Source organism: Tiliqua scincoides, chromosome 1 (genome assembly GCF_035046505.1).
Source record: "Tiliqua scincoides isolate rTilSci1 chromosome 1, rTilSci1.hap2, whole genome shotgun sequence".
Classification (NCBI taxonomy): domain Eukaryota; kingdom Metazoa; phylum Chordata; class Lepidosauria; order Squamata; family Scincidae; genus Tiliqua; species Tiliqua scincoides.
The window spans coordinates 189,910,635-189,935,951 of record NC_089821.1 but is presented as its reverse complement, the minus strand read 5'-3'; the positions used below and the strand labels follow the sequence as shown (position 1 = coordinate 189,935,951).

The following is a 25,317-nucleotide window of genomic DNA, read 5'->3' as shown; positions in this document are numbered from 1 at the left end:
GGAGGAGAGGAGGAGGCGGCTGCTCTGGGTCTCCAGTCGCTCTGGACGAGCAGAGAAGAGCAGAGCCGCCCTCAGACTCCTCTCCATGGCAGGGAACTTCTGGCAGAGCTCGCATTAGTAAGTGATCCCCTGCTCTGGGTGCCCCTGGGAGTGGGAGGTGCGGGGAAGAGGTGTCTCCTGAGGAGCAGGAGCCCAAGCCTAGGCATGTCTACTCAGAAGGAAGTCCCAGTGTAGTCAATGGGGCTTACTCCCAGGTAAGGGTGGATAGGATTGCAGCCTAAGTCCATTCAAGATAGTAACTGGGAGCTGGAGTGTCCCTGCAAGTGGGGTGTTGGAACATGGGTGGAAGGAGTGTGTGCCTGCTGGTTGGAGCTTTTAAAAATACAACTTAAAAACAATTCCTGAGCAGTATCCTAGTTATGGTGACTCCATACAAAGAAAAGTTCTCCCCATTTCCTATTATCAACTGTAAGAAAGAGCTCACAGCACAATTCTAGGCATGTCTACTCAGAAGTTCTCAGTGGGGCTGACTCCCAGGAAAGCATGTATAGGATTGCAGCCTAAGTATAGGGTGTATGTAGAGAATATGCTGGATTCCCGAGCCTCGTAAAGATCCGGCCCAAATAAGGTGAATATCTCATGTAGAACCAAGTGCTTTTCACATACTAATGTAAGAAGAGCCGCACTGGATCAGGCCAAAGACCCATCTAGTCCAACTTCTTGTATCTCACAGCAGCCCACCAAATGGCTCAGGGAGCACACAAGACAACAGGAGACCTGCATTCTGGTGCCCTGTCTTGCAACTGGCATTCTGAGGTAGCCTACTTCTAAAATCAGGAGGTTGCACGTATACATCATGGCTTGAAACCCGTGATGGACTTTTCCGCCAGAAGTTTGTCCAGTCCCCTATTAAAGGCATCTAGGCTAGATGCCATCACCACAACCTGTGTCAAGGAGTTCTACAGACTATTTTAACAATGATAGTCAATGGTCTAGCCCCAAGTAAGTGTGGATAGGCCTTTGGGAAGTTTGGGCAATATTTTTTTAAATAGATCAGCAACTGCTTGGGAAGGTTAGGAATACTTATCGTAAATTTTTAATTTATTTGATTTGATTTTGTTGCATGGGGATGTTAAAAATTTTCCTGCTTAATGATGTCACTTCTGGCCATGGTTAATGACATCACTTCCAGCGGGTCCTGATAGATTGACATTGTAAAAAGTGGGTCACGCTGCTAAAAAGTTTGAGAACTGCTGACCTAGATGATAGTAAGTTGCTACAGTGTTTGAAACTGTGATCTGTAGAGATGCTACTTGTGTACACATTCGAGGCAGATAAGGCTAGATAGAACGTTTAGTGCTGGTACTTATGTTTGTATGTTTTGCATGTACTTTAAATTAGTATATCTTGTATGTTGTAATTCTGTGCATATTTGCATACAGGTAAGTCCCACTGTGCTCACTGGGGCTTACTTTCACGAAAGTGTGTTTATGATTACAGCTTAAATGAAAGTCTGGTTTTGAAACTAACCTATATAATGGAAGGAATGCTGCTTTCCTGTGTTTGGATGCCACAGGAATTAACGATATATATTCAATATTGTTAAATAGCTCTGAACGTTGTTTTATCTCCCTTCTTCCATAGTTTACAATGGATTTTGGATAAACAAGATCTGTTGAAGGAACGCCAAAAGGACTTAAAATTTTTGACCGAAGAAGAATATTGGAAACTGCAGATATTTTTTACAAATGGTAAAGTGTTTCAATTCTGTCTTGTATTTTCTGATACATATTGTGTCTCTTATGCAACAGTTTCTGTATTAATTTTTCAAAATGCACAATTTATTGTCAATTTTTATAGGACATCTCCATTAAGCCTTACAGAAGACTTTAGACATGAATTATGAAGAAGGTCTTGGCATTTGACAAGCATTTGACAAGCATAATGAAATTGTTTAAAATCCTCCTTTTTTTCCTGTTCCAAGACTGATAGCTTAGGCTGCAATCCGATGCATGCTTTCCTGGGAGTCAGCCCCATTGAATTCAGTCGGACTTACTTTTGAGTGGACACACATAGGATTGGGCTGTTAGTTATTTTATTCTCCCTTGGTTGAGATGAAATGGCCAAAAATATTCATTCTGTAACCATGTGCATGCATAGTGTGTACTGTACCACTGAACTATAGTCCTTCCCTGGTCCAAAATGGATCCCTGCTACATATTAGCCTTGACATGATAATCCTACAAAGGCAATAACATAATATTTTATCCATATGCAATGTGTGCTCACTTGGTAGTGTGTGTGTGTTTTAACCATTGTCCTCTGTGTAAATGTATTCTTTGGCTGCCAAGTTTTTAAATCTGTGCACAATGTGTGAACTAAAATGGCATAACTTGTAGTGAAATTTGAAAGTGACTGGATTATGATACAGCAGTGCCATAGATGAATTAAGAATGGATGGGGGAATTCAGGAAAAATACCAAGTAGTCACCTTATGTTTCGTTCCATCCTTCTGTTCTTCCACCTCTGCTTCATATCCCAGAACGGATGCTTCTAACTTGCTTGGCACTTTTCCTTTGCCTGGGAGGCCAAACAAGAGCTACCTGCACAGCTGACACCAGGGTTGCTTCTTAGCCAACTGGCTGGCAGGGCTTGTGATGGAGCAGCTGACAACTTCCTCTGATTTCTCTTCACCCACACCTCATTCCCTTTCCCTAGACTAAATATGTCATTCTTCAAACACCTGCTGCCTCTGCCAGCTCTAGCAACCATGCTGATACTGGCAGTTCAATTCATTGGATGGAGAACATCCATTCTGTGATGTATTTAAACACTGTAGCCTACTGATATTTCAACATTTTGCTCAACTGAGAACTGTGCTTTTGGGTCCAAGAGTTGCACTTAATGTATGTCTTAAACTCTGGACTAAACAGCCACCGGGTAGGTGGGACTCGTTAGCCTGGGAAGGCAGCTCATCTAAGAGAAGGAAAACTCTGATCCTAAACCTCCACTGCCTTGTGGCTACATCCAGTTATGGAAAAGGCTTCAGGAGTCAACCTCGAGGCAAAATCAGGAGCCAGAGTCCCTGAGGCAGTTCGCAGCTGTATACAGTCACGTTCTGGCAACTCCTGCAATGCTGCTGGAACCAACTGTATTGGCATCTGCCTTTCCTTTGGGTCATTTCAGCGACGTGGAGAGGGGGAATTGGCTGCATGGGTAACAGCCTTTCCTCCATACCTTCTTTACACCAGGCTTCGCGCAGTGGAGAGGACACTCCAACTGGCACAACACGGGAAGCAGCAGTTTACCAGTTATAAGTCTTCACTCGATTGGCGTAGAGCGTGACACCAGGGGCTGCTTCCGACGGTGGGAGAGATCATTGCATCTCATTGGGTAGCTACCGTCCGCCTTAAGCTGGGTAGTCCCCAACCAGTAAGGTGCTACCTCGCCACGGTCCGTTAACCTCACGGGTGCATGGGGTTTAGGGTGAAAACCGACAAGCGGATCGACAACTCTGCACCACGCAACAGAAAACTCTTGCCCTAAAGCTGGGCACCTGGAACATAAGGACAATGACACCTGGCTTCTCTGATGACCTGCAAGAAATAGACGATGCATGCAAAACAGCTGTCATCGACATGGAGCTGAGCAGACTGCAGATGGACATCATCACCCTTCAAGAGATGAGGCTGCCAGATTCAGGATCTGTCAAGGAGAGAAATTTCTCATTTTTCTGGCAGGGAAAACCACCAAACAAAACCAGGGAACATGGCGTTGGCTTTGCGATCAGAAATACCCTGCTGGAATCCACCATCCCACCTACTGCGGGAAGTGAAAGAATTTTGTCCCTGCAGCTCCACTCATCAGCAGGACTTGTCACTCTCATCAGTGCATATGCACTGACTCTGTTGTCTCCAGCAGAAGCTAAAGACAAATTCTACAATGTCCTGGCCACCACTATCAAGAAAGTCCAGGAGAAAGAGTCATTGTTCATCCTTGGCGACTTCAGTGCTAGAGTTGGTGCTGATCACAGTTCGTGGCCCACTTGCATAGGTCAGTTTGGCACTGGGAAGATGAACGAAAATGGCCAACGCCTGCCAGAGTTTTGCTGCCATCATGGTCTCTGCATCAGCAACACGTTCTTCAACACGAAGCCCCAACATAGAGTCTCTCGGAGGCACCCACGATCAAAGCACTGGCACCAGCTCAACCTGATTCTCACCAGATGCCCCAGCCTTCGCAGCATTAAGATCACATGCAGTTATCAGGGTGCTGCCTGTGACACTGACCACTCCCTGGGGTGCAGCAGAATGAAACTGCAAACTGTATCACACAAAAAAGGAAGGAAGACCTCGCACTGACACCAGCAAGACCCGGGATCAGGGAAAAGTGGAGGAATTTGCACGAGTGCTTGAAGAAATTCTTCTAGGCCCGGCCAATACAAATGCATCCAACAGATGGGAACATTTCAAGAATAATAATAATAATAATAATACAGCTTTTTCTGTACCGCCTTTCTTGATCCTCAGATTTCTCCTCGAACTTTATTCAAGGCGGTCTACATAGGCAGGCTATTTAAATCCCCGTAGGGATTTTTACAATTGAAAGAAGGCTCTATCTTTCAAGAGCCACAACAATTCAGATGTTTCTTTCTGATCTGGCCTCCATCCTGGCCTCCATCCTCCCACGCTCAGAGCAGATGGAATAACTCGGTTCAGCTTGTCAGCTGCTTCAAGGTCGCATGGTGCCGGTGGCCTTGAACTGGCGACCTTCGGATGTTATCTTCAGGCAAATGGAGGCTCAACCCTCTAGACCAGAATGCTGTTTACAACACCGCCTTGTCTGTATTCAGCAAGAAGACCAACAAGACAGCAGACTGGTTTGAAGCCCACTCCGAGGAGCTGACACCAGTCATTGAGGAAAAGAGGAGAGCTCTAGCAGCATACAAAGCCTATCCCAGTGAGCACAACCTGCAGGTCCTCCGAGCTGCTCGCAGCAAAGTCCAGCAGACTGCCAGGAGATGTGCTAACGACTACTGGCTCCAACTCTGTTCCCAGATACAGATAGCAGCTGACACAGGCAACATCAAGGGGATATATGATGGTATCAAGCAGGCCCTAGGTCCAACACAGAAGAGAATTGCCCCACTGAAGTCTGCCGCAGGCGAGGTCATCCAGGACTGGGCGCAGCAGATGGAACGCTGGGTGCAGCACTACTCTGAACTGTTTTCCAGAGAAAACGTAGTTACTGAAGAAACGCTGAACAACATTGAGTGCCTGCCTGTGTTGGAGGAGGTTGACAGTGAACCAACCCAAGAAGAACTTCAAGTGGCCCTGGACTCTCTTGCCTCTGGCAAGGCACCTGGGAAAGACAGCATCCCTGCTGAGGTCCTAAAATGCTGCAGAGAGATCATTGCCACTGAGCTGCATGAAATCCTCTGTCTCTACTGGAGAGAAGGTGGCGTACCACAGGACATGAGGGATGCAAACATCGTCATGCTGTACAAGAACAAAGGCAACAGGGGGTGACTGCAATAACTACTGCAGCATCTCTCTCCTTAGCATTGTAGGAAAGCTGCTTGCCCGAGTTGCACTAAAGAGGCTCCAGGTACTTGCAGAGAGTGTCTATCCAGAATCGCAGTGCGGATTCTGAGCCAACAGGTCCACCACTGATATGGTATTCTCCCTTAGACAACTGCAGGAGAAATGCAGGGAACAATGACAGCCACTCTTCATAGCCTTCATAGATCTCACAAAGGCTTTCGACCTGGTCAGCAGGGACGGCCTCTTCAAGATTCTCCCCAAGATTGGATGTCCACCCAGGCTCCTCAGCATCATCAGGCCTTTCCACGAGGACATGAAGGGCACTGTAGTCTTTGATGGCTCCACATCAGACCCCTTTGACATCCGAAGTGGAGTGAAGCAGGGTTGTGTTCTTGCGCCAACCTTGTTTGGGATTTTCTTCGCTGTCCTGCTGAAGCATGCCTTTGGAACTGCAACAGAAGGCATCTATCTCCAGACCAGATCAGACGGAAAGCTCTTCAACCTCTCCAGTCTGAGAGCAAAGTCCAAAGTCCAGCTGAAATGTCTGCATGACTTCCTCTTTGCCTACGATGCAGCTGTCACTGCCCATGCTGCCAAAGATCTTCGGCAGCTCATGGAACGTTTTAGCAAGGCCTGCCAAGATTTTGGACTGACAATCAGCCTGAAGAAAACACAGGTCATGGTTCAGGATGTGGACTCACCTCCCTGCATTACAATCTCTTCGCATTAACTGGAGGTTGTCCATGACTTTGTATACTTTGGCTCAACGATCTCCAACACTTTCTCTCGATACCGAGCTAAACAAACACATCGGTAAAGCAGCTCCATGTTTTCCAGACTCACAAAGAGAGTATGGTCCAACAAGAAGCTGACGGAACATACCAAGATCCAGGTCTACAGAGCTTGCATCTTGAGTACACTTCTGTACTGCAGAGAGTCATGGACTCTTCGCTCACAACAGGAGAGGAAACTGAACACTTTCCACATGTGCTGCCTCCGACACAGCCTCGGTATCACCCGGCAGGACAAAGTTCCAAACAACACAGTCCTGGAATGAGCTGGAATCCCTAGCATGTATGCACTGCTGAAACAGAGACACCTGCGTTGGCTTGGTCATGTTGTGAGAATGGGCAATGGCCGGATCCCAAAGGATCTCCTCTATGGAGAACTCGTGTAGGGAAAGCGCCCTACAGGTAGACCACAGCTGCGATACAAGAACATCTGCAGGAGGGATCTGAAGGCCTTAGGAATGGACCTCAACAGATGGGAAACCTTGGCCTCTGAGCGTTCCGCTTGGAGGCAGGCTGTGCAGCATGGCCTCTCCCAGCTTGAAGAGACACTTGCCCAACAGACTGAGGCAAAGAAGGAAGGCCCACAGCCAGGGAGACACACCAGGGACAGACTACATTTGCTCCCAGTGTGGAAGGGATTGTCACTCCCAAATTGGCCTCTTCAGCCACACTAGACGCTGTTCCAGAACCACTTTTCAGAGTGCGATTCAATAGTCTCCCAAGACTGAAGGATGCCAATGATGAATGATGATAAACACTGGAGTAGTGCCATTGTGAGCAGTCCTCTAGGATTAGTGAGTTGAGAATTACCCCAAGCTGTGCATAGGAGAGCCAAGTGTTTTCTTCTTCCTTACTATATGGCACCTCAAGAAAATCTACACATACTTTACAGTGCCAAAATTTATTATAATATAATTCTCACAAATACTGCATATGGTGTACACAGAAGCAGTTGCTTGACCCAGTTAGACAGACAGACCAAGTGCTCAAAATGTTTCCCATCGGCAACTATACGTTGCTGATATCATTGACTAAGGGATCTGTAGATATCCACCAAATGGGCTGGGATGGTTCCACACATCTCTTCAATTGCTTCTCTTAGATGTTCAAGTGTTGCAGGTTTTCTACAGTGAAATATGTATGAATTAGAGCTCATTAAAACATGTGTACATTTTTGGAGACACCCTGTATATAGAATTACTGCTCATACGTATACGTTGCCTGCGTGGGTAGCTTGATGAAATTAAGTGCCGTTTGATTAAATTTGAACTAGTTTGGTCCAGTGGATAGTGTGCTGCAATTGGACCTGAGTTGAGCTGTGAATCTATTAGATTAGTATATCTTAATGGAGTCCTGGGACTCCCTGAGACCATTGTTTAGGAGTAGAAAGGGCTCTGGAGACCAGCAAGTTTAAGAATCACTGCATTAGATGACCACTGGAAACTTACAGTGTCCTGGTCTTAGTTATTCCTTCTGTAAAACGGAAACACTCCTGACCAGTCTTAACAGGGTTCTTTAGAGGAAGAGAGAGCTAAACTGGGACAGCTGCCTACATCCTAAGGCAGGGCTGCTCAAACCCTGGCCCGCGGGCCACTTGTGGCCCATGAGGGGTCCCCTTCCAGCCCCCAGGGGGTTCCCCCATCTCCAGTGGGCACTCAGCCCTCACCCCAGCCTGCGCTGGCCCGCCACATGAGCTTCGCACCTTGCTTTCCCTCGCTGCCGCTGAGCTCAGTGGCAGCGAAGGAAAGACAAGTTCAGTGGGCGTGCAGGGCCTTTTATAGTGGGAAGGCAACATGAGACTTGCAGGTCTCGCGTTATTTCCCACTATAAAAGACCCACGCGTGCGCCGGGCCCATCTCTCCCTTCCTTGCCCATGGGCAGGATGCTCCTGGAGCTGGGAGAGTGCAGGAGAGAGAGAGGGAGATCCCGCACGCGGGAGGGGAGGGGTTGGCCAGCCAGCCAGCAGTACATGCTGCCTAGAGATTGCGAGGGAAGGCTGGCTGGCCGGCCAGCCAGGCAGGCAGGCAGGCAGCCAGGAGCAGCACATGCCGCCCTAGCGAGCGAGGAAGGGTGGTTAGGTGGGCAGGTAGGCATGCAGCTGGGTGGGCAGGAGGGCGGGCAGGCAGGAGCACATACTGCCCAAGCAAACGAGAGGGAGGGCAAGGGGGCAGGTGAGCAGGCGGGTGTATGTGTGTAAAAGTCTGGAAGATCCCCCCCCCCATTTGTGTGTATGAATGAAATTATAAACTGGCTGGAATACCTTCCCTCCCCCCACCCCTTATGAGTGTGAATGGCATCATAAACTGGCTTGAAAATCACTTATAAAGTGGCTGGAATATCTCCCCCCCCCCCACCCCTTATGAGTGTGAAAGGGATCATAAACTGGTTTGAATTCATTCATTTTCCATCTCTAATATATTCATTTATGGAAATTTATTCAAATTTGAAATGTAAATTAATTCTTTTTTTTCCAGCCCCAGTGACACAGTGTCAGAGAGATGATGTGGCTCAGCTGCCAAAAACTTTGAGCACCCCTGTCCTAAGGCTATGTGTTGGTGATCCTGTGTTTGTGAAATGCAGGCTGTGATCCCTATAATACTTTTCTGGGAGTAAGTCTAATTGAGCACAGTGGGACTTCTGAATAGACATGCCTAGGCTTGTGCTGTATGATTGAGTTTTGTGGGGCTTACTTCTGAGTAAGCATGCATCAGATAAGGTGTAATGTTGTTGTACAAATGTTGGTAAAACCATCCTTTCATGAGTCAGACTTCCAGGACAGTTAATAAAATGCAAGATTGCAGTCTGAAAATTTAACTTGGTTTTGTATTTGTTTGTAAGTTATCCAGGCTCTAGGTGAACATCTGAAATTAAGACAACAAGTTATTGCCACTGCTACTGTCTACTTCAAGAGATTCTATGCCAGGTAGGCTCATGTGCTCTTTCAGTATGCCTTTTTTCCCCTCTTCAAGTGTTGACAGAACCTACAGGTCAACAGATGTTATCTTTCTGTGTTGTACACCTTCTCATGTTGGTATGATAAATTTTTTGGTGGCGCTCTTGATGTGTAACTCTTTCTATCTGTGTAATATTATTTATCATGACTTTTCAGGTACTCCCTAAAAAGTATAGATCCTGTATTAATGGCTCCCACATGTGTGTTTCTGGCATCCAAGGTAGAGGTAAGTAGAAATATTGTGTTCCTATGTACATGTTTGAGATGGTGGAGAGACGAAACCATCTTAACCATTTAAAAAATAACAAAACAAAGTGTATTAAGTCATTTTGTTTTTTCATGGTCTGCAAGAGACATGAGACACAATGGTGGTAATTAGTAGTTTTTTTAAATCTCACTGTCATAATGTTGTCTGGAGTTCTGATTTGTCTTCTCAGTCTCAATGGGTGTTGGATGTTCTCTTTAAAATGATGAGCATTTTTCTAGTTGTGTTTAAAAAACAATGGTTGGTTCCTCTTCCTTAGTTACAGTTGGTTTCCTGGGTTTGCCCTGCTGATTTCCTGGCTTGTCTTTTAGTGAGAGCAGCCTGGCATCATAATGGTCTTCCTGGCAGCAGCATTGTGACTGACAGGGATCCTGCTGGAGGAGGAGAAACCAGCAACCTTCTTCAGCAGGGTTCTAAAATCTGCTCTTGCAACAACAATGTGTAGCTTCCATTTTTTAATTCCATATGTAAGTGTTGCTTACATAACCCTCCCCCATATTGTCTCTGTTAGAAAGGTCAGATAGGGCAAGGTTGGCCCAGGGTCATCCATTGCCTGACCGAAAGTCTCTGCCACCCCTGAAACTACCCTTGACTGCTCCAACCCCCCCCCCCAAAAAAAAATCTGTGTGAAAGGCAGTGATCCAGCCCTCTTCCACCTCACATTGCTGCTTCCTCATGCAGTCCCTTTAAACAAATCAGGAAGCACTTCCAGCATGACCCACATTTCCTGTTTTCCTTAAAGGGACTGTGCAAGGAAGGAGCAGTATGAGAAGGTTGGAGACTGGAACACCACCTTCTGATCTGCTTCCGATTCACTTAATGAGCAGAAAGCAGATCAGAGCAGCTGTGTCAGCAGTAGGCTGAAGGGAGACAGTGACAAACTCACCATGTTTGCCACTCCCCACAGCCTGCTAGCCATAAGAGAAAGGAGGGATAGTGACTGGGCCAGGGTCACTCTGTGAGCTTCAGAATTGAGTGGATATTAGATCATGGGTCACTGTGGTCCAGTCCTCTAATCACACTGTCTTGTGGTGTGGTGGGAGGAGGAAAGACTTTTTTCCTTCCACTCCAGCTCACTGTGGTCTGATGTGGTACATGGCCGGGCTTTGCAGTGGCCTGAGCCACTGCACTGACATTGAGAGTACCCTCTCCTCCATACCTTGCCCTATGAGCTTCTCCCCATCCTAATCATGAGCAGTTTGTCTCTTTGTCTTGGTTGCCTCTAGTATAGTGCACCTTTCTATATGATTTCTACAACTGTTTCTTCCTTGCTTTAGGAATTTGGTGTTGTCTCAAACACAAGGTTGATATCTGCTGCTACTTCTGTATGTAAGTATGAATCACACACTCTGTGCTGAAGCGTCATTGATTAAATGGCTACCTTCTATCATAGGAAGCTGTCCTCAAATATCACTTGTCACGCTGGTGCTACCATAGGCGAATGCAATGCAAGTTCTTGTGTGATTTGGTTTTGTTTCAAAAATCCAAAAAAATAAATCCAGTCTTCCATCTCCAGAGCAGTAAAGCGGAATGGGTTGCTCTAGCCCTGATATTTTAAGATCCATTTAAATTTAAAGTATTTTCCAATAATAGATATGTGTGCACAGGTAATGGTGGAAAAATTCATCTCCACAGACTTGCAAGTGCTCCCACATTAGTAAATGCTTTTGACAAATAAGAAACTTTCAGGAGGTGGTAATTTATTTTAAAGTGCCTTTTCAGCATAATTTAGATTGCTGTCCCCAACGCACTTACCTAAGAATGAGACCCACTGAACATTAGATTGTAATGTAGGTTCCTTGGTCAGGAACCTGTTGCTACATTGCATGTAAAGTGCCACTGGTGGTGATATATGAGTAATGAATAGCAGTGTAACAGTGAGACTTGCTTCAAGCATACTTAGGATTGCACTCTGTGTGCTATATATTTTTTTCTTTACCTGGACCCTTGTAATGCTATCTCATTTGCTAATGTTTCCTGACTATTCACTTCAGCTGCATTTTGTTGACTAGTCTGGAAAATCCATATGATTCAGAAGACAGAGTTTCTTGCTGTTTGCTTTCATTTTTAACTGAAGATTATTGCATTTAGCATCAGAGTTAAGGAGAGGATTTGTAATTATTTATTTATTTATTCATTCATTCATTCACATTTTTATACTGTCCTTCCTCCAAAGAGCTCAGGGCGGTCTACACAATTGCTCTGCTCCTTTTTTCCTCACAACAACCCTGTGAGGTAGGTGAGGCAGTGAGAAAGTGACTAGCCCAAGGTCACCCAGGAAGCTTCGTGGCTGAGGGGGGATTTGAACCTGGATCTTCCAGGTCTAAGTTCACCTCCCAAACCACTACACCACCCTGGCTCTTTTTGGAATTGTAGGCATTCTTCCCTTTAAAATTTAAATTCCCCTTTAAACTGTGTGACTATGTACCTCAAACCCTTGCCAAGCTGAGCTCTGTGCAGTTTGGAGTTCTCAGAAGGGCAGCAATGATGATATTGCTGTGTGTCCAGAAATGCCACCAAGCTGCTGCACAGCTAGCGAAGGGAAAATAGTGTTTGTAGGCTGCATGTGCATTGCATGGACATGGATATCTCTAGTGGGGGAAAATGACTGAGGAGTTCTATAAGGTTGGTGTGAGACAGGAACATAAGTGGTTCCCAAACTTGACTGGATCATGATGCCCCTGTACCCTCTTCTTCCTGGCTTAGTCAGGTGCCACCATTTTGGAGCTTGCAAAATCTTGCAAGATCCAAGCTGCCAGTGCCCAAGTCTTGCAAGATCCAAGATGCTGCCACCTGGGACACCAGGGATATCTTGCGGCATGCCTTGCATGTGCTCTAATGCCCTAAGGCGGCAGTTCCCAAATTCTCAGAGTTTGGGACACTGTGGGGGCAGCAATATGATTGCATTGCCATAGGGAACAAAAGGGCTTTTAAAAACTTACCTGAGGGTTGCTGTGGCTCTCCAGGAGATCCTACAACTCCCTCTGCAGTCTTCCCTGCACCTCCAAACTCCTGTAAATAGCAAAAAAGTCACTTCTGTTTTCATGACAAAACTGGAAGTAGCTTTTTTGTGACTGCAGAGGGGTTTGCAGCCTCCCCTGACCCTCTAGAGAGCCAGAGTGACCCTCAGGCAAGTTTTTAAAAGCGCTTTTGTTCTCTGCAGTGATGCAATCACATCACCACTGTTGCTGTCACCCCACCCCTTAAGGAGGCAGTGACATAGGTTCCCTGACTGGGCTGTTGCGTTTGGGAACATCTCCCTAAGGCGTCACAACACATACTTTGGGAACTTCTGACATAGAGGTGTGCTCCTGTGTCATTTGTTTATCACCTTTTATATCCTGCCTTCATAGAAAGTAGGATGCTATGCCTAAGTCAAGTGGCTCTCCATTCAAGCTCTGTTCAAACTCAGACTTGCTTACCTTCAGCAAGAGTGCTTCGTCATGTTCTTCCAACCATGTCCTAGTCTGATTTTTGGAACAGATTACCTCTGCTGTCAATTATGACAGCTCCTATTGCCTATTTTGGGATGGGAAAGGCTGAATCCAAAGATCTCTGTCCTACAGGCGATGAATGCTGGGGTTTTTTCCCATTCCTTCCCCACTCCAAGGTGATCAGATAACATCTTAGAGGTTATGTGTTTTGTGATTGGGAGGCTGAGAGAGAAATAAGTATGTTAAGTTGTTTTGTTTCCAAGCAATAAATCTCTTGATTTCATTTTCCTGCAGTGAAAACTAGGTTTTCTTATGCCTTTCCAAAGGAATTTCCTTATAGGATGAATCATGTAAGTATCTAAATATATGAAAAATCAAAGTGTGACTTTTTGGTTTGATTACCTAGAAACATCAGCATGTAAATTTCTTGAGAGAAGTATGAAATTTAATTCTAAAAACAAACATTGGATTGAATATTGGTATCCACAGTTTCACATCCTGCTTGCCACATGTGTATAAACATTCTTTGTAGACCCCAATCCTGAGCTCAGCGTTCCGGCTTTCTGGCATAATGCACTGTCGCAAATGTACCATAAGGCACGTCTGCGAGGCTTACTGCCGGGCCAGTGCCCATGCTAGCCCAGCGCTGGCCAGCGGTGGGCTAGCGCCAGGCGGATGCCCGTCCTCCACTGCTCAGCGGTTTCATGGACCGCAAAGCCATGGCACAGTAAGCGGGGGTGGGGAGTGGGGCAGGGAGGGGGAAGCTGTGGGGAGGGTGGAGAGAGGGTGAGCGGGAGGCGTGGAGGGGGAGGGAGCGGGGAGGCAGGGGAAAAGTCCCCTTCTCCCGAGGCGCCGCCCACAGCAGGCTGAGGTGCGCAGAATGCGGCAGCAGCTGTTCTCGGTGCCGCTGCAGCCACATGACCCGGACAGGTCAGGACTGGGCTGTAAATGCCTTATTTCAAACCAGCTGTAGTTTGCTTGCTATTTTAGTTTCATTCAAATTCATCATGTAACCATAACTTTAACCATGTAAATGCGCTATAGTTGCCTTTTGCTGCCACTGAAAGATGCAGACTTCCAACAAATGTCTTGATGGTATACCATTTGACTTGATAACAAAGGCAACATATCCAAATAATCCATCGGTTATGTCCACATCTCTTTTAAACTATTGTTGAGTATGGTAGGCCCGGGTTGCATTGTGTATATTTTCACGTAACATGGTTGGGGAATAGGTGACTTATGTCCAACAAACTGTAGCTTCATGAAACTGATGTGCACGTTATGTCAGCATATGTCTAAACTACCAGTACGTAAATTGACTAGGATAGCGTGCATGAAGTTTTTCTTTTGTGGCCTTTTGTATTGGACACGTAACCTTTCCTCTTTCACTGTGTAAAGCACTGAAGGAGCTTTTTTAGTTCTGCAGACATAAAGCTCTGTTTGAGCTTAGAGACATGCTAGTAAAGCATAATGTTCAAGAGGTTTTATTTCAGATGTCATTTTATTATTTATTTTGCATTGTTTCTTTCTCTTTACCTTAAAATGTTATTCTGAATAGTATTATTTAAAATATTTCTATAAATTGCTTTTCAACCCAAAAACAGTTCACAGAGCTGTTTACATAGCAAAATAAATATATTCCTGTCCCGAAAGAGCTCACAGTCTCCAAGGCAGTTAATATTTTGCATTTCCATATGTTGTCTAAAAATGGGTAAGAGGTTAAGCTGATATTTAAAACTTAAAATATAGAATTGTGCACTGAATGTGTATACCATTCCTTATTCCAATATCTCCATGTTCAGGTTATCAAATAAAAAACAAGTTGAATGCTAAACAGATGAGTTGAACCAAAGGTCTCACTATGCTCAGCCAGTGTGATATTAGAGAAAAGCCTCTAACAATCTCTCATGTAAAATGTAAATAAAGAAAAACCTTAATTGTGCAATGCAATAGGAGAAGATGCATTGGTCTGTCATAAGTGAAGTTTATCTCCGCGCTCTGAGTCTTCCACTAGTTATCAGCATTCTGTGTCTGAAGACTTTGGGGGGTGGGATATCTATCCTTTCATCCATCCATCCTACTGTATAAAGCTTCTGCACTATATAAAGCTTCATGAGTGTTATGTAATGGGGGACTTTGTGCAGTGTAGACTGTAGAGGAAGACCTTTTAGCATCTAACACTCAATATACTTGAAAAATGAATGGATACTGATTGTGTGTTGAAGACATCCTGATGTTAAGCAAGCTTATTTAGAAGCAGGTTCTCTTGGTTACAGTAGAACTTACCTCAAATGAATGTGCTTAGAATTTGGGTTGGGCCTCCACTTCCAGTGAGTAAGGAGGATAATTGATCTGATTAACTTCATTTTTATATTTCTGTAGATACTAGAATGTGAATTCTATCTCTTAGAATTAATGGTAAGTTCCTCTCTTTGTTTATTGATGCTTCCGTTCAATTTTATACAGCAAAATATAATGCTCTGAAATAGGATATAGTGAGTGGCCACGCATAGCTTTGGCCTTTTCATTCTTCTTTTTGTAAGTAAAATATGTGACCCACAAATGTGTGTGAACTGTCCAAAAAAAAAATGAGTAAAGGTCTCTATCTTTAAAGCAATGGGAATGTCTTTGAGGGGATTGTCTACACTACAATTCAGATGACAGCTGCCCCAGGAAGTTTCTGTACTATTACTTGTGCATGCAAAATCTACATATGCAATAAGCATCAGCAATATTGTAAGCACAAACCTGCTATGACAAGCAGAATCTTCCTGGAGAAAAAGGCAACTACAGCTGCTTTTTCTACCAGTCAATCAACACCTGAAATGGCTGCAGTCAGGGAGCTCAGTTGTTCTCTCCTCATGCTGGGCAGGCTATTGCCAGCATGTAGGTTTTTAGATATGGAAAAGTGGCTGCTATTTTGCTGGTATTCCTTCTGAAAACTGCTACCATAGTCTGTGACCAGTGCAAGGAGTCAGAGAAGTGTAAACTTCATAAAGTAGATATCTGGGATCATTGTCCTATAATACGGTCTTGATGTGGCTGAGGCTCTGTAGAAGACTCGACATTAATTAATCCAGCCCTAAGCAACTTCTTAAAAGCAAAACATATGATCCGTTCAGTTTGGCTATATTCCCCTTGGATATTGTCAGTAAGCTAGTAATGATTGAGCACTGTAATGCACATCCAACGGCCCATATGAGGTGCTGATTCCTTAAGATATCCCTGGATGAACACTGTTGTGACTGCCCTTTGTCAGAACCTGTAACACCATCTCACATTTTCTTTCATTGCCCAAAATGAAATGGCAAGAGAGATTTCTAAAGAAATGGTTGTTGAAATATTCAGCCCTTCTTGATCCTGTAAAATTAAAACTGTATTTGAGTAGTGTTTGTAAAAAGATTTTATTGTATTGTAGAGGTGGCAAACTTGTCATAATGCGTTTTAAAATTTTTAAAGCATGGTGTATGGCCTATTGGCTATTAAACCAATTAACCTGAGTAAAGTAAGCTAGTAATGCATTTACGACCTTCCTGGGGTACGTTGAGTAACATTGGGACCATGTGTGTGTGGTTTGCAATATATATGTTAATATGCTTTTATATGTTTTTAAATTATGTTTTTAATCTGTTTTAACCTGTTGTAAGCCGCCTTGAGTCCCTTTGGGGAGAAAGGCGGGGTAAAAATAAAGTTATTATTATTATTATATAGTACCTTTCTGTGCTGCATCCCTATTCCTGACTCATTGCAGGGCTTTTCACCTATGATCCCTCTGGCATAATTCAGAATTTATCACAAAGAGAAGTGAGAACTTATTTGCATTTCAAACCAGTGCCAGTATTTGGCATGGTTCTTTGCTTATAGTGTTTAATGACACCATTGATTGGCATGTTTATTTCCAGTGAAGAATTAAAAGTTTGTGAACAAATATGGTTTGTGTATGCTTCGGTTGTGTCACTTGGTGTCCCTGAGGGAGAAGGAAGTTGACAGTCAATCTATGGAGGAATGTTCTCATCTGCCCTCATTTTGATGGAACAAGGGTGCTGCAAGGCAGACGTTTTGAAAGAAACTCAGAAGGAAGACAATAAGCTCCTCATTTGAATGTTTCAAGTGCATGCTAAGGCAATGAGCTTTGTACTGTAATTTAACTCTTCTTTTTTTAAAAATCCTTGTAGGACTGCTGTTTGATAGTATATCATCCCTACAGACCTCTACTCCAGTATGTGCAGGATATGGGCCAAGAAGACATGATGCTACCCCTTGCATGGTAACAACAATATAGTTTACTAGAGTGTTTTCATATGCATAATAGTAGAAGATTAAGGACCCAACCTCATCCAGCTGTCCAGCAGTGATGTAGCTGTGCCAAGAGGACATGCACCGCATCCTGCAGTGGAGGTGGGAGTGGAGCAGATATGGAGACCTTCTTATGGTAAGGGAACATTTGTTCCCTTTCTTCAGGAATGCATTGTGGTTGGATGGAATTGGGCCCTAAAGGAAACAATTGCGCTGAATTTTAAGCGTAGCTTGGCAAATAAAACCTTCCAATTTGTCAGGGCAATGCAAGCTAATATAAGAACATTTCCTTAGGGAATAATACTAATTTTAGTACAAATTGAAGGATTAGCTGAAGGACAACGTTCTTCCACATGAACCTGCTTTTTACTGCAAATGTCATCGGAGGCTTCTTCCATGTCCCATCACCTGGGAAAGCACAGTTGCTTGGGACAGAAGGAGAAGGAGATGAGAGACTAACACTCTGAATGGCTTCCCCTGATCCCTTCTCCAGGAGGTGAGAGCAAAGCGCTTCTTCTTCCTCTTGCTGCAGGCATCAGGTTTCTCTGGTTTGCAAAAGCAGGAGCATTTGAGCAAAACTTCTGCACCTACCGCCACTGGTGTCAGTGACTGCCAAAAGTCTGTTGCCATGTTAGGGAGAGGCAAACATTTCCCTTTTTACAGAAACAGAGAAAAAGTAGGGAGGGAGTGGGAGGCAGCAGAGGATCGAAAAGCCAAGCAGACACACCAAGGACTGGATCTGCTTTTTCAGCTGGCCCTGTAACATGATGAGGGACTGGTGGGGGAAGGTTCCAGTCAGCAGCAGACACAGACCAGGTTAGCACTTGCACATGCTTTTTGCACACATGCCTTTTCTCCTCCATTTGCAGCAAAACCCCAGTATGCATTTCTCTCTCTAGCAACAGCAGCAGTTTGATGACTTTGTCTGCCAGACACCTCCAGGAAGGGAATTTCATGGCCTATTTAGCGGTTGGAGTCTGACTTCTGCTGCCTTGGGTCATATTCTAGTGCAGCAAGCAAACACACCTAGTTCCCTTCATCCCAATTATTTTCAGGAAGAAAAAATGGAAGTACTACTGAGACCAGGCTTACTCCATCTCCAAAAGTAATGGGGAGCTGTGGCCAATGGCTAACAGGTTAAGGCAGAGACAGGTTGAGAAAGCTTGGGAACCACAGTGCTAGATACATTTGTGGAGGAAAGGTCTATCAATGGCTGCTAGTTGTGATGGCTAGATATAAACTGTCTCCATGTTTAGTGGTTGTCTGCCTCTGATTACCAGTTCAGAAGTCATCTGCAGTGGAGCAATGGCAGGAGAGAAGTATGTCTTTCTCTGCTGTTTATAGACTTCTGAGAAGTGGCTGTTTGGCCATCATGGAAACAAAATGCTAAAGTAGATGCTCTTTTGTTCATTTTGTGTTATGTAGCATTTTGGTGCTACTTGGGAGCAGCTTAAGATGCTGCTTTGATGTTGCAGAGAAGCCATGGCAAGAATTAGACAACAGACACAGGTTTCAGAGAGGTTGAAAGTGCTGGAAGCAGGAGCAGGAATGAAATCAAGGGAGAAGAAATCTCCCAGCTCCTGACCCAGCTTTTTAAATCTCAAAACACATGATATAAGGTTACGTAGTAGGGAAATTTCCACAAGGATGCTAAGATTCATACTGGCTGCCTACTAGCTAGTTCTAACTTAACCACAAACACATTCCTAGATAAGAGTCTCCTTCATAACATTCTGCTGCTCACAGGCACAGAGTTCAATGACCCAACATATTTTCAAGGTTGGTTGAGCTTGCTCAACTGCGCAGGCGTGCCTGACTGTCCTTGATGCCAAATATGCTAAGACATCTTAAACCTTAGTGCCTGTGCATATAAATACTACAGTGTTATTTCGACTCTGTGGCATGGAGTCCTAAATGACATATTGATCTGTTGCTTTTGTTCGTGCAGGAGGATAGTGAATGACACATACAGAACTGATCTTTGTCTGCTGTACCCTCCTTTCATGATAGCTCTAGGTAGGTAACAACATTAAAAATGCTTTATTGCTATTTGAATTGGAATATTGTAGTATTGAGTCCATCTTTGTAGAAATTCAAGTGTCTGTACATCGGGTTAAACCATTTCATTTTCAAATAACTGACATGCTTTTGATACTGCAGACATCCAATTAGGAAAAAAAATCTCATTAAGAAACTGAGAAACTAGGCTTGTTATGTGCATCTTTAAAAGTGTAGCAGTTATGAGAAATATCTAGAATGGCATAATGGAACTGAGAGGGAGACAGTAGTACAGAGAAAATGTTCGGGAAATGTCCTGCTCTGTTAATGGCGTATTTCACCTTATTCTGCAAAAACTGTATTTAACCTTCTATGTACATACACCTTTGTTTACTTTGTAGCTTGCCTCCATGTGACCTGTGTTGTTCAGCAGAAGGATGCCAGGCAGTGGTTTGCTGAACTCTCTGTTGATATGGAGAAGGTAGATAAAAGTTTTTACTATCCTAACTTCAGATTTATACAGTCTCTGGAAAATTTGCATGCTAGCTTTGTATTTCATATTGAGTGGAATGATGCTGGTACCAGAGTGTTCGGCACAATGGGAGAGCTAAATGTTTCATAATGGTTCGGCAACAAATGTTGCGCATTTGTTAAAGCCCTGAAAGGCTTGTGTCCAGAGTGTCTGAAGAGCTGTCTGCTCCCATATAAGCTGGCCTGTCTCATGAGGTCAGCTGTCATGCTGCATGTGCCAGCCCTGGCGGAAGCCAGATTGACGGTGATAAGAAGCAGGGATTTCTCTGTGGCAGCACCATTGTTATGGAACTTCTTTCTGGTAGAATTAAGAACTGCGCCCTCTCTGCTGGCTTTCCAGCAAGGCCTCAAACATTCCTTTTTCATCTTGCTTTTCCCTCTTGAATATGTCCGGTATTTGGATTATTTTTTATCTTTGCTGTTTTTATTTTGTAATTTATAGTTACATTTTTGTTCCCTGTTAATTTTTTAGATAGGCTGCTGTATTAATTTTTGGCGCTATTTAATTTTGCATTGATATTTTACTGTTCCATTGTTTTAACTGTCCTTACTGTAAGCCGCCTTGAGTGCCCTATATTTTAGGGGGACAGACAGGAAATAAATCTTTTAAATAAATAACTGGTGAGAACTTGGAACACCAAAAGCATCTGCAAAACTCTTCGGCTAAATTGGAAAGCTATGGGCAACCTGAGCAAGAATTGAAAATGGCTGTGATTGTTTTAATAGCCGAACACCAGAGCAAAATCTATCCCTTGTGTACTGGGCGGGGGTCAGCAGCAGCAAGTGAGCCTGGGCAGGATGCCTACAGGAGCAGCAAAGCCATCCACTCTCCCGCCTTAGCCACTTGGAGTGGTTGCATGTCGCTTGGAGTGGCCACCTGCTTCTTTCAAAGAAAAAAAAGGTGTCTGTTCTGAACAACTTGCAACCACTCCAAGTGGTTGCAAGGGAAACAGGAGAACCTGCCCCCCCGACGCTCAAATCAGTTGCGTGCTACTCTGAGCAGCCCAGCCAGCCACTTATTTTGCTTTCTTCTCAGAGTGAAAGAAGCAGGCAGCCTGACAGCCGCCCGCTTCTTTCACTTTGAAAATAAAGTGAAAAAAGTGGGCTGTTCAGAGCAACGTGCAACTGATCTGGACATGCCAGAATAATTGCAGTGACATCATTACAATATCATAGGGTCTTGTAACATGGTAGAGGTTACTTGATGTTAATTCCAAATAGGATAAGGACAGCAGTTTCCAAACTTTACAAGAAAGTAGGGACCACTGTAAGTCTTGGCAGGGCAACAGCAGCAACAGGACCTCCATGATTGCTGCAGAAAGTTTGGGTTTAACAAACTTGGGGTTTGCTTTGCCTACCCTTTGCGGGCCTACCCTCACCTCAGAACTGCACCCGGAAGCTATTGTGACCCACTTCCGGTTTCATAACAAAAACCGGAAGTGGGTCACAATTGCTTTTGGCGTAGTTCTGAGGCTCGGGGAGGCCCACAGATGGGGCCATGGGCTCCCCCACACCCTTTGGGGAGGCAGAGCAACCCCCAGGTATGTTAAAGAAACTCTTCTTTTTGCAGCAGCATGATTGTGGAGATCTCATCGCCACTGTTGCCCTACCCCTTAAGGAGGCAGCAACAGGGCTTTCCTGGCTTGGACGTTTTGACAACCTAGTTTGGGAACCACTGGACAAATTCAAGCTCATAAAAAAAACAAATCCCCAAGTACCAAAGGCTTAAGGCAGTCAATATTTTAGGGTAGGTAAACATACCTTTTGACATTCTGCCCCCCCCCCTTTTTCTTTCCCCGAAGTATAAACTAGTATCAGACAGTGGGCAGTTTCCAGGGAAAGCTCACTGGTCACACGGTGGCCTCGTACTTGCTTAATGTATATAAAATGTGTGCCAGTTGTAGGCATAGAAAGGAGAATGCATACAAACTTCTGTTGGCAGTGTCCTCTGTAAACATATATTTATATATATTTTGTTCAGATTTTAGAAATAATCAGGGTTATCTTGAAACTGTATGAGCAATGGAAGAACTTTGACGAAAGGAAAGAAATGGCAACTATTCTAAGTAAGATGCCTAAACCAAAACCACCTCCAAACAGGTAAGTGTCCTCCCTTTTTTCTGTCTGTATTCGAACAAAAGCAGTAGTGGAAGTTGGAGGAAAAATTCAAAATTGGGCTTATCATATTTGGGCATATAAACACAGCATTTTATCAGTGTGTCATCTTCCATTGAGCTAATTCTGTCCAGGGCATTCCTGGCTGTTTTTGCTGTGGGATATGAAGAGAGCTGTATCTTTTGACCCTAGCAAGCTTTTACAAGTGTTTGCACTACTAGCTTTATTTTGAAATTACGTGATAGGCTCTCTAGAACTAAGTAGGCAACGTACTCTGAACTGTCTCAGCTTGAATCAAAGGGATTGTAGGTGTATTTCTATGAAAGGGAGAAGTTCTGTACATTCAGGGGGAGGGGGAGTTGATTTCTGCCAATCTCCCCCTTCCCTCTGCAGCTCCCTATGCTTTTCCTTGAATATCTGCTCCTGAGGGATGGGAAGTTTTCTGGATCCAAGATGGCATTGGGTGAGAGATGAGCAACCCCCCCCCCTCCACACAAGTGGAATTTCTTCTATTCGCAGAAGAGCATCTTAATATACAACTCCAGTACACTGAATGATGTAGTGATGACTTAGGCCCGTCTGATCCAACTTTCCAGCAATGATGCAGCCATGCCGGCAGGCTGTGTGCTGCAGCCTGCAGTGGAGGGGCAATCACAGAGGCCTCCTCGGGGCAAGGGAACATTTGTTGCCTTAACTTGGGGCTGCATTGCAGCTGGATTGGTGCTTGAAAGGTGGATAGGACTGGGCCCTTCATAAACTGTATAGTTGTGTACAGGATCTGATTAATCACCAGAATAGGCAGGCTTCAGAAGCAGTGTTCAACAGATAAACCAGAGATTCCCTGGGAGTCACTGCTGCTCTGTGCTTTCCAAGGAAGAACAAGTTGATAAAGTAAAAAATAAATGTATGCATTCTTGTCTGCTTTACTCCAAACAGTGAAGGTGACCAAGGTCCAAATGGAAGTCAAAATTCAAGCTACAGCCAATCTTAAGACATTCCAAAGAAACTCATTGTGGACCATTTTAGATGAGGATAGGCTGGGATCTTTTCCTGTGTAGAAGACATGGGCAGAAGGTTTCAACAGTGTCTTTTCAGAAAGAACTTGAAGAATGTTTCTGTCAAGCATATTGAGAGCTTTTCTTTCAACACACACACTCATTTGAATTGTGATATGAACGTATTTTAACGAAACGTCTCGGTCTTTAAAGTTGAAAGCCTCGGATAAAGCTAGAAAAATGATTCACTTTTATATGTATGGAATGCAGTACTTTTTGGGGTGGGGGAGAAAAGACAGTAGCAGAGTTTGAGAAACTGTGTTAACAGGTTGTTGGGTGAGTGTAACTGGATCTTGATTGCCCCTAAGGTTAGTTTTAACCACAGAAGGTGGCTTGAAATGTAAATGTGAAATTCTAATTTATCGGTAAATTACCAGGATATTGTGCAAGACAGAGAAGGCACTTGTTTAGTAAATCGCTGGGGTGGGGGAAGCTTCTTAGTCTGAGGAAATGTTGCATTCCTTGTCTGAACTTAAAAGAGGTGCTCTTAGTCAGTACCTATAGTTTGCTAGTGGAATTCGAAATTCAGCATACCCCATAAAGTGCAATATGTATAATGCAACTTGTCACTGCTGTTGGGGAAGAACACTTCACCCTTTTAAAATGCTAGATAATTAAGTCAACATACAACTAACAGCAGGTCAAATTTTGCAATCCAATCAAGATGAGAAGTAACAAATCTTTAAAAAAGAATCTCAACTGGAGGTTGTGATCATGGATGTGATGTTGTGTGCTAGTGGTTTGTCTGGCTTCATAGTTACTATTAATGATTTGTTACAGAACTTTGAGAAAACTGCAGCTATTCAGATGAGAGCCTAGATCTTACTCCACAGTACACTATTTATTATAAATTACTGTAAGAAGAATTTAACTAGACAAGCTCAATGAGTAGCTTTTATAATTTTTAAAACAGAGGGCCATATTTGTGACTTTAGGTTCAAAGCCCTTAAACTTTGGTGAACAGAATGTGCATTTCATAATGAAGTAACTGTTTCCTACCTACCATAAAACAAGTCAAATAAAAATAACTACTGTATTTCACTCTAAAGTCTTTTTTACCCCAGATGACAACAATGTTGATATAAAAACAAAGGAATGTTGGATTGAAAAGCCTTGTCATATGGTGCTTGTTCTAAAACTTGATTAAAATGGCAGTATTGTCTGCCTTTACTTGACCCGTCATTCAATTAAGTGTAGCCAAGTGTTTTTGTATTCAAATACTTGGGCTCTTTGCACTTAACTGTTGAAGTTATTTTTATAAAGTGTGTTTCGAAACTATTACAAAAAACACTTCTGCAAGAAGTGATGTGTTTCTTGCCTTTTCATACTCTATTTGTTCTGCTTTTTTTGTTGATGCCTGTGATCTTGTTCCACACCCTTGCTAACGTGATTGATTGAAGACACCTTGTCCTTCTAGTCTATTGGAAGTTAATTTTGTTCCCTTGAGGTTTTAAACGCTTGATTTGTAAAATGGACTAGCTGGATAGGAATAAAAATAATGCAAAACAACTGTGTCCTGGGCTTTTATTGCAGAATTTAAGATTCACAAACCATTTCTATTAGTGTGGTGTTACAGAAATCAGGTGTAGAAAAACAAGAATGTTCAGTGACAGTTGTAAGTAGGTTGCCTTCCTAATTTAATGGGGCTTGAAGGATATGAACTATAGCTTATAGTTCCTGGGCTCTCTGCTAATGTAACGTATGAGTTTAGAATTTATTTTATCATTTCTACTTGGAGAAAAGCTATCACCTTTCATACAATTGCTACCTAAAATGTCCCATTACAAACACTTGAATGGCAACAAGCAGGACTGAATGGTGATTAAGAAATAAACCTGAAAGAATCTTTGAGCTTTATTTTGTGTACAATCAGAATCACTGGGACAACTTGCTGAAGCAGATGGGAGGTAATATAGTGTTTTGTTTGCTTAGCCCCTATTTACTACCTATTAAATCAGGAGGTTGCACATGCACATCATGGCTTGTAACCCGTAATGGATTTTTCCTCCAGAAACCTGTCCAGTCCCCTTTTAAAGGCATCCAGGCCAGATGCCGTCACCACATCCTGTGGCAAGGAGTTCCACAGACCAACCACACGCTGAGTAAAGAAATATTTTCTTTTGTCCTAACTCTCCCAACACTCAATTTTAGTGGATGTCCCCTGGTTCTGGTGTTATGTGAGAGTATAAAGAGCATCTCTCTATCCACTCTGTCCATCCCCTGCATAATTTTGTGTGTCTCAATCATGTCCCCCCTCAGGCACCTCTTTTCTAGGCTGAAGAGGCCCAAACGCCATAGCCTTTCCTCATAAGGAAGGTGCCCCAGCCCAATAA

At 43.8% G+C, this 25,317-nt stretch overlaps 1 protein-coding gene across 1 annotated transcript; it reads left to right on the top strand.

The window, feature by feature from the left end:
• On the top strand, positions 1–24,476 carry CCNC (cyclin C). The gene is made up of 12 exons (XM_066612936.1): positions 1–117; positions 1,645–1,751; positions 9,173–9,257; positions 9,444–9,513; positions 10,830–10,881; positions 13,281–13,336; positions 15,372–15,407; positions 17,165–17,256; positions 19,234–19,301; positions 19,685–19,764; positions 21,796–21,914; positions 22,866–24,476. Exons 1-12 carry the CDS (start codon positions 86–88, stop codon positions 22,918–22,920), a joined length of 852 nt encoding a protein of 283 aa, XP_066469033.1. The 5' UTR covers positions 1–85; the 3' UTR covers positions 22,921–24,476.
• Positions 24,477–25,317: the final 841 nt, after the last annotated feature.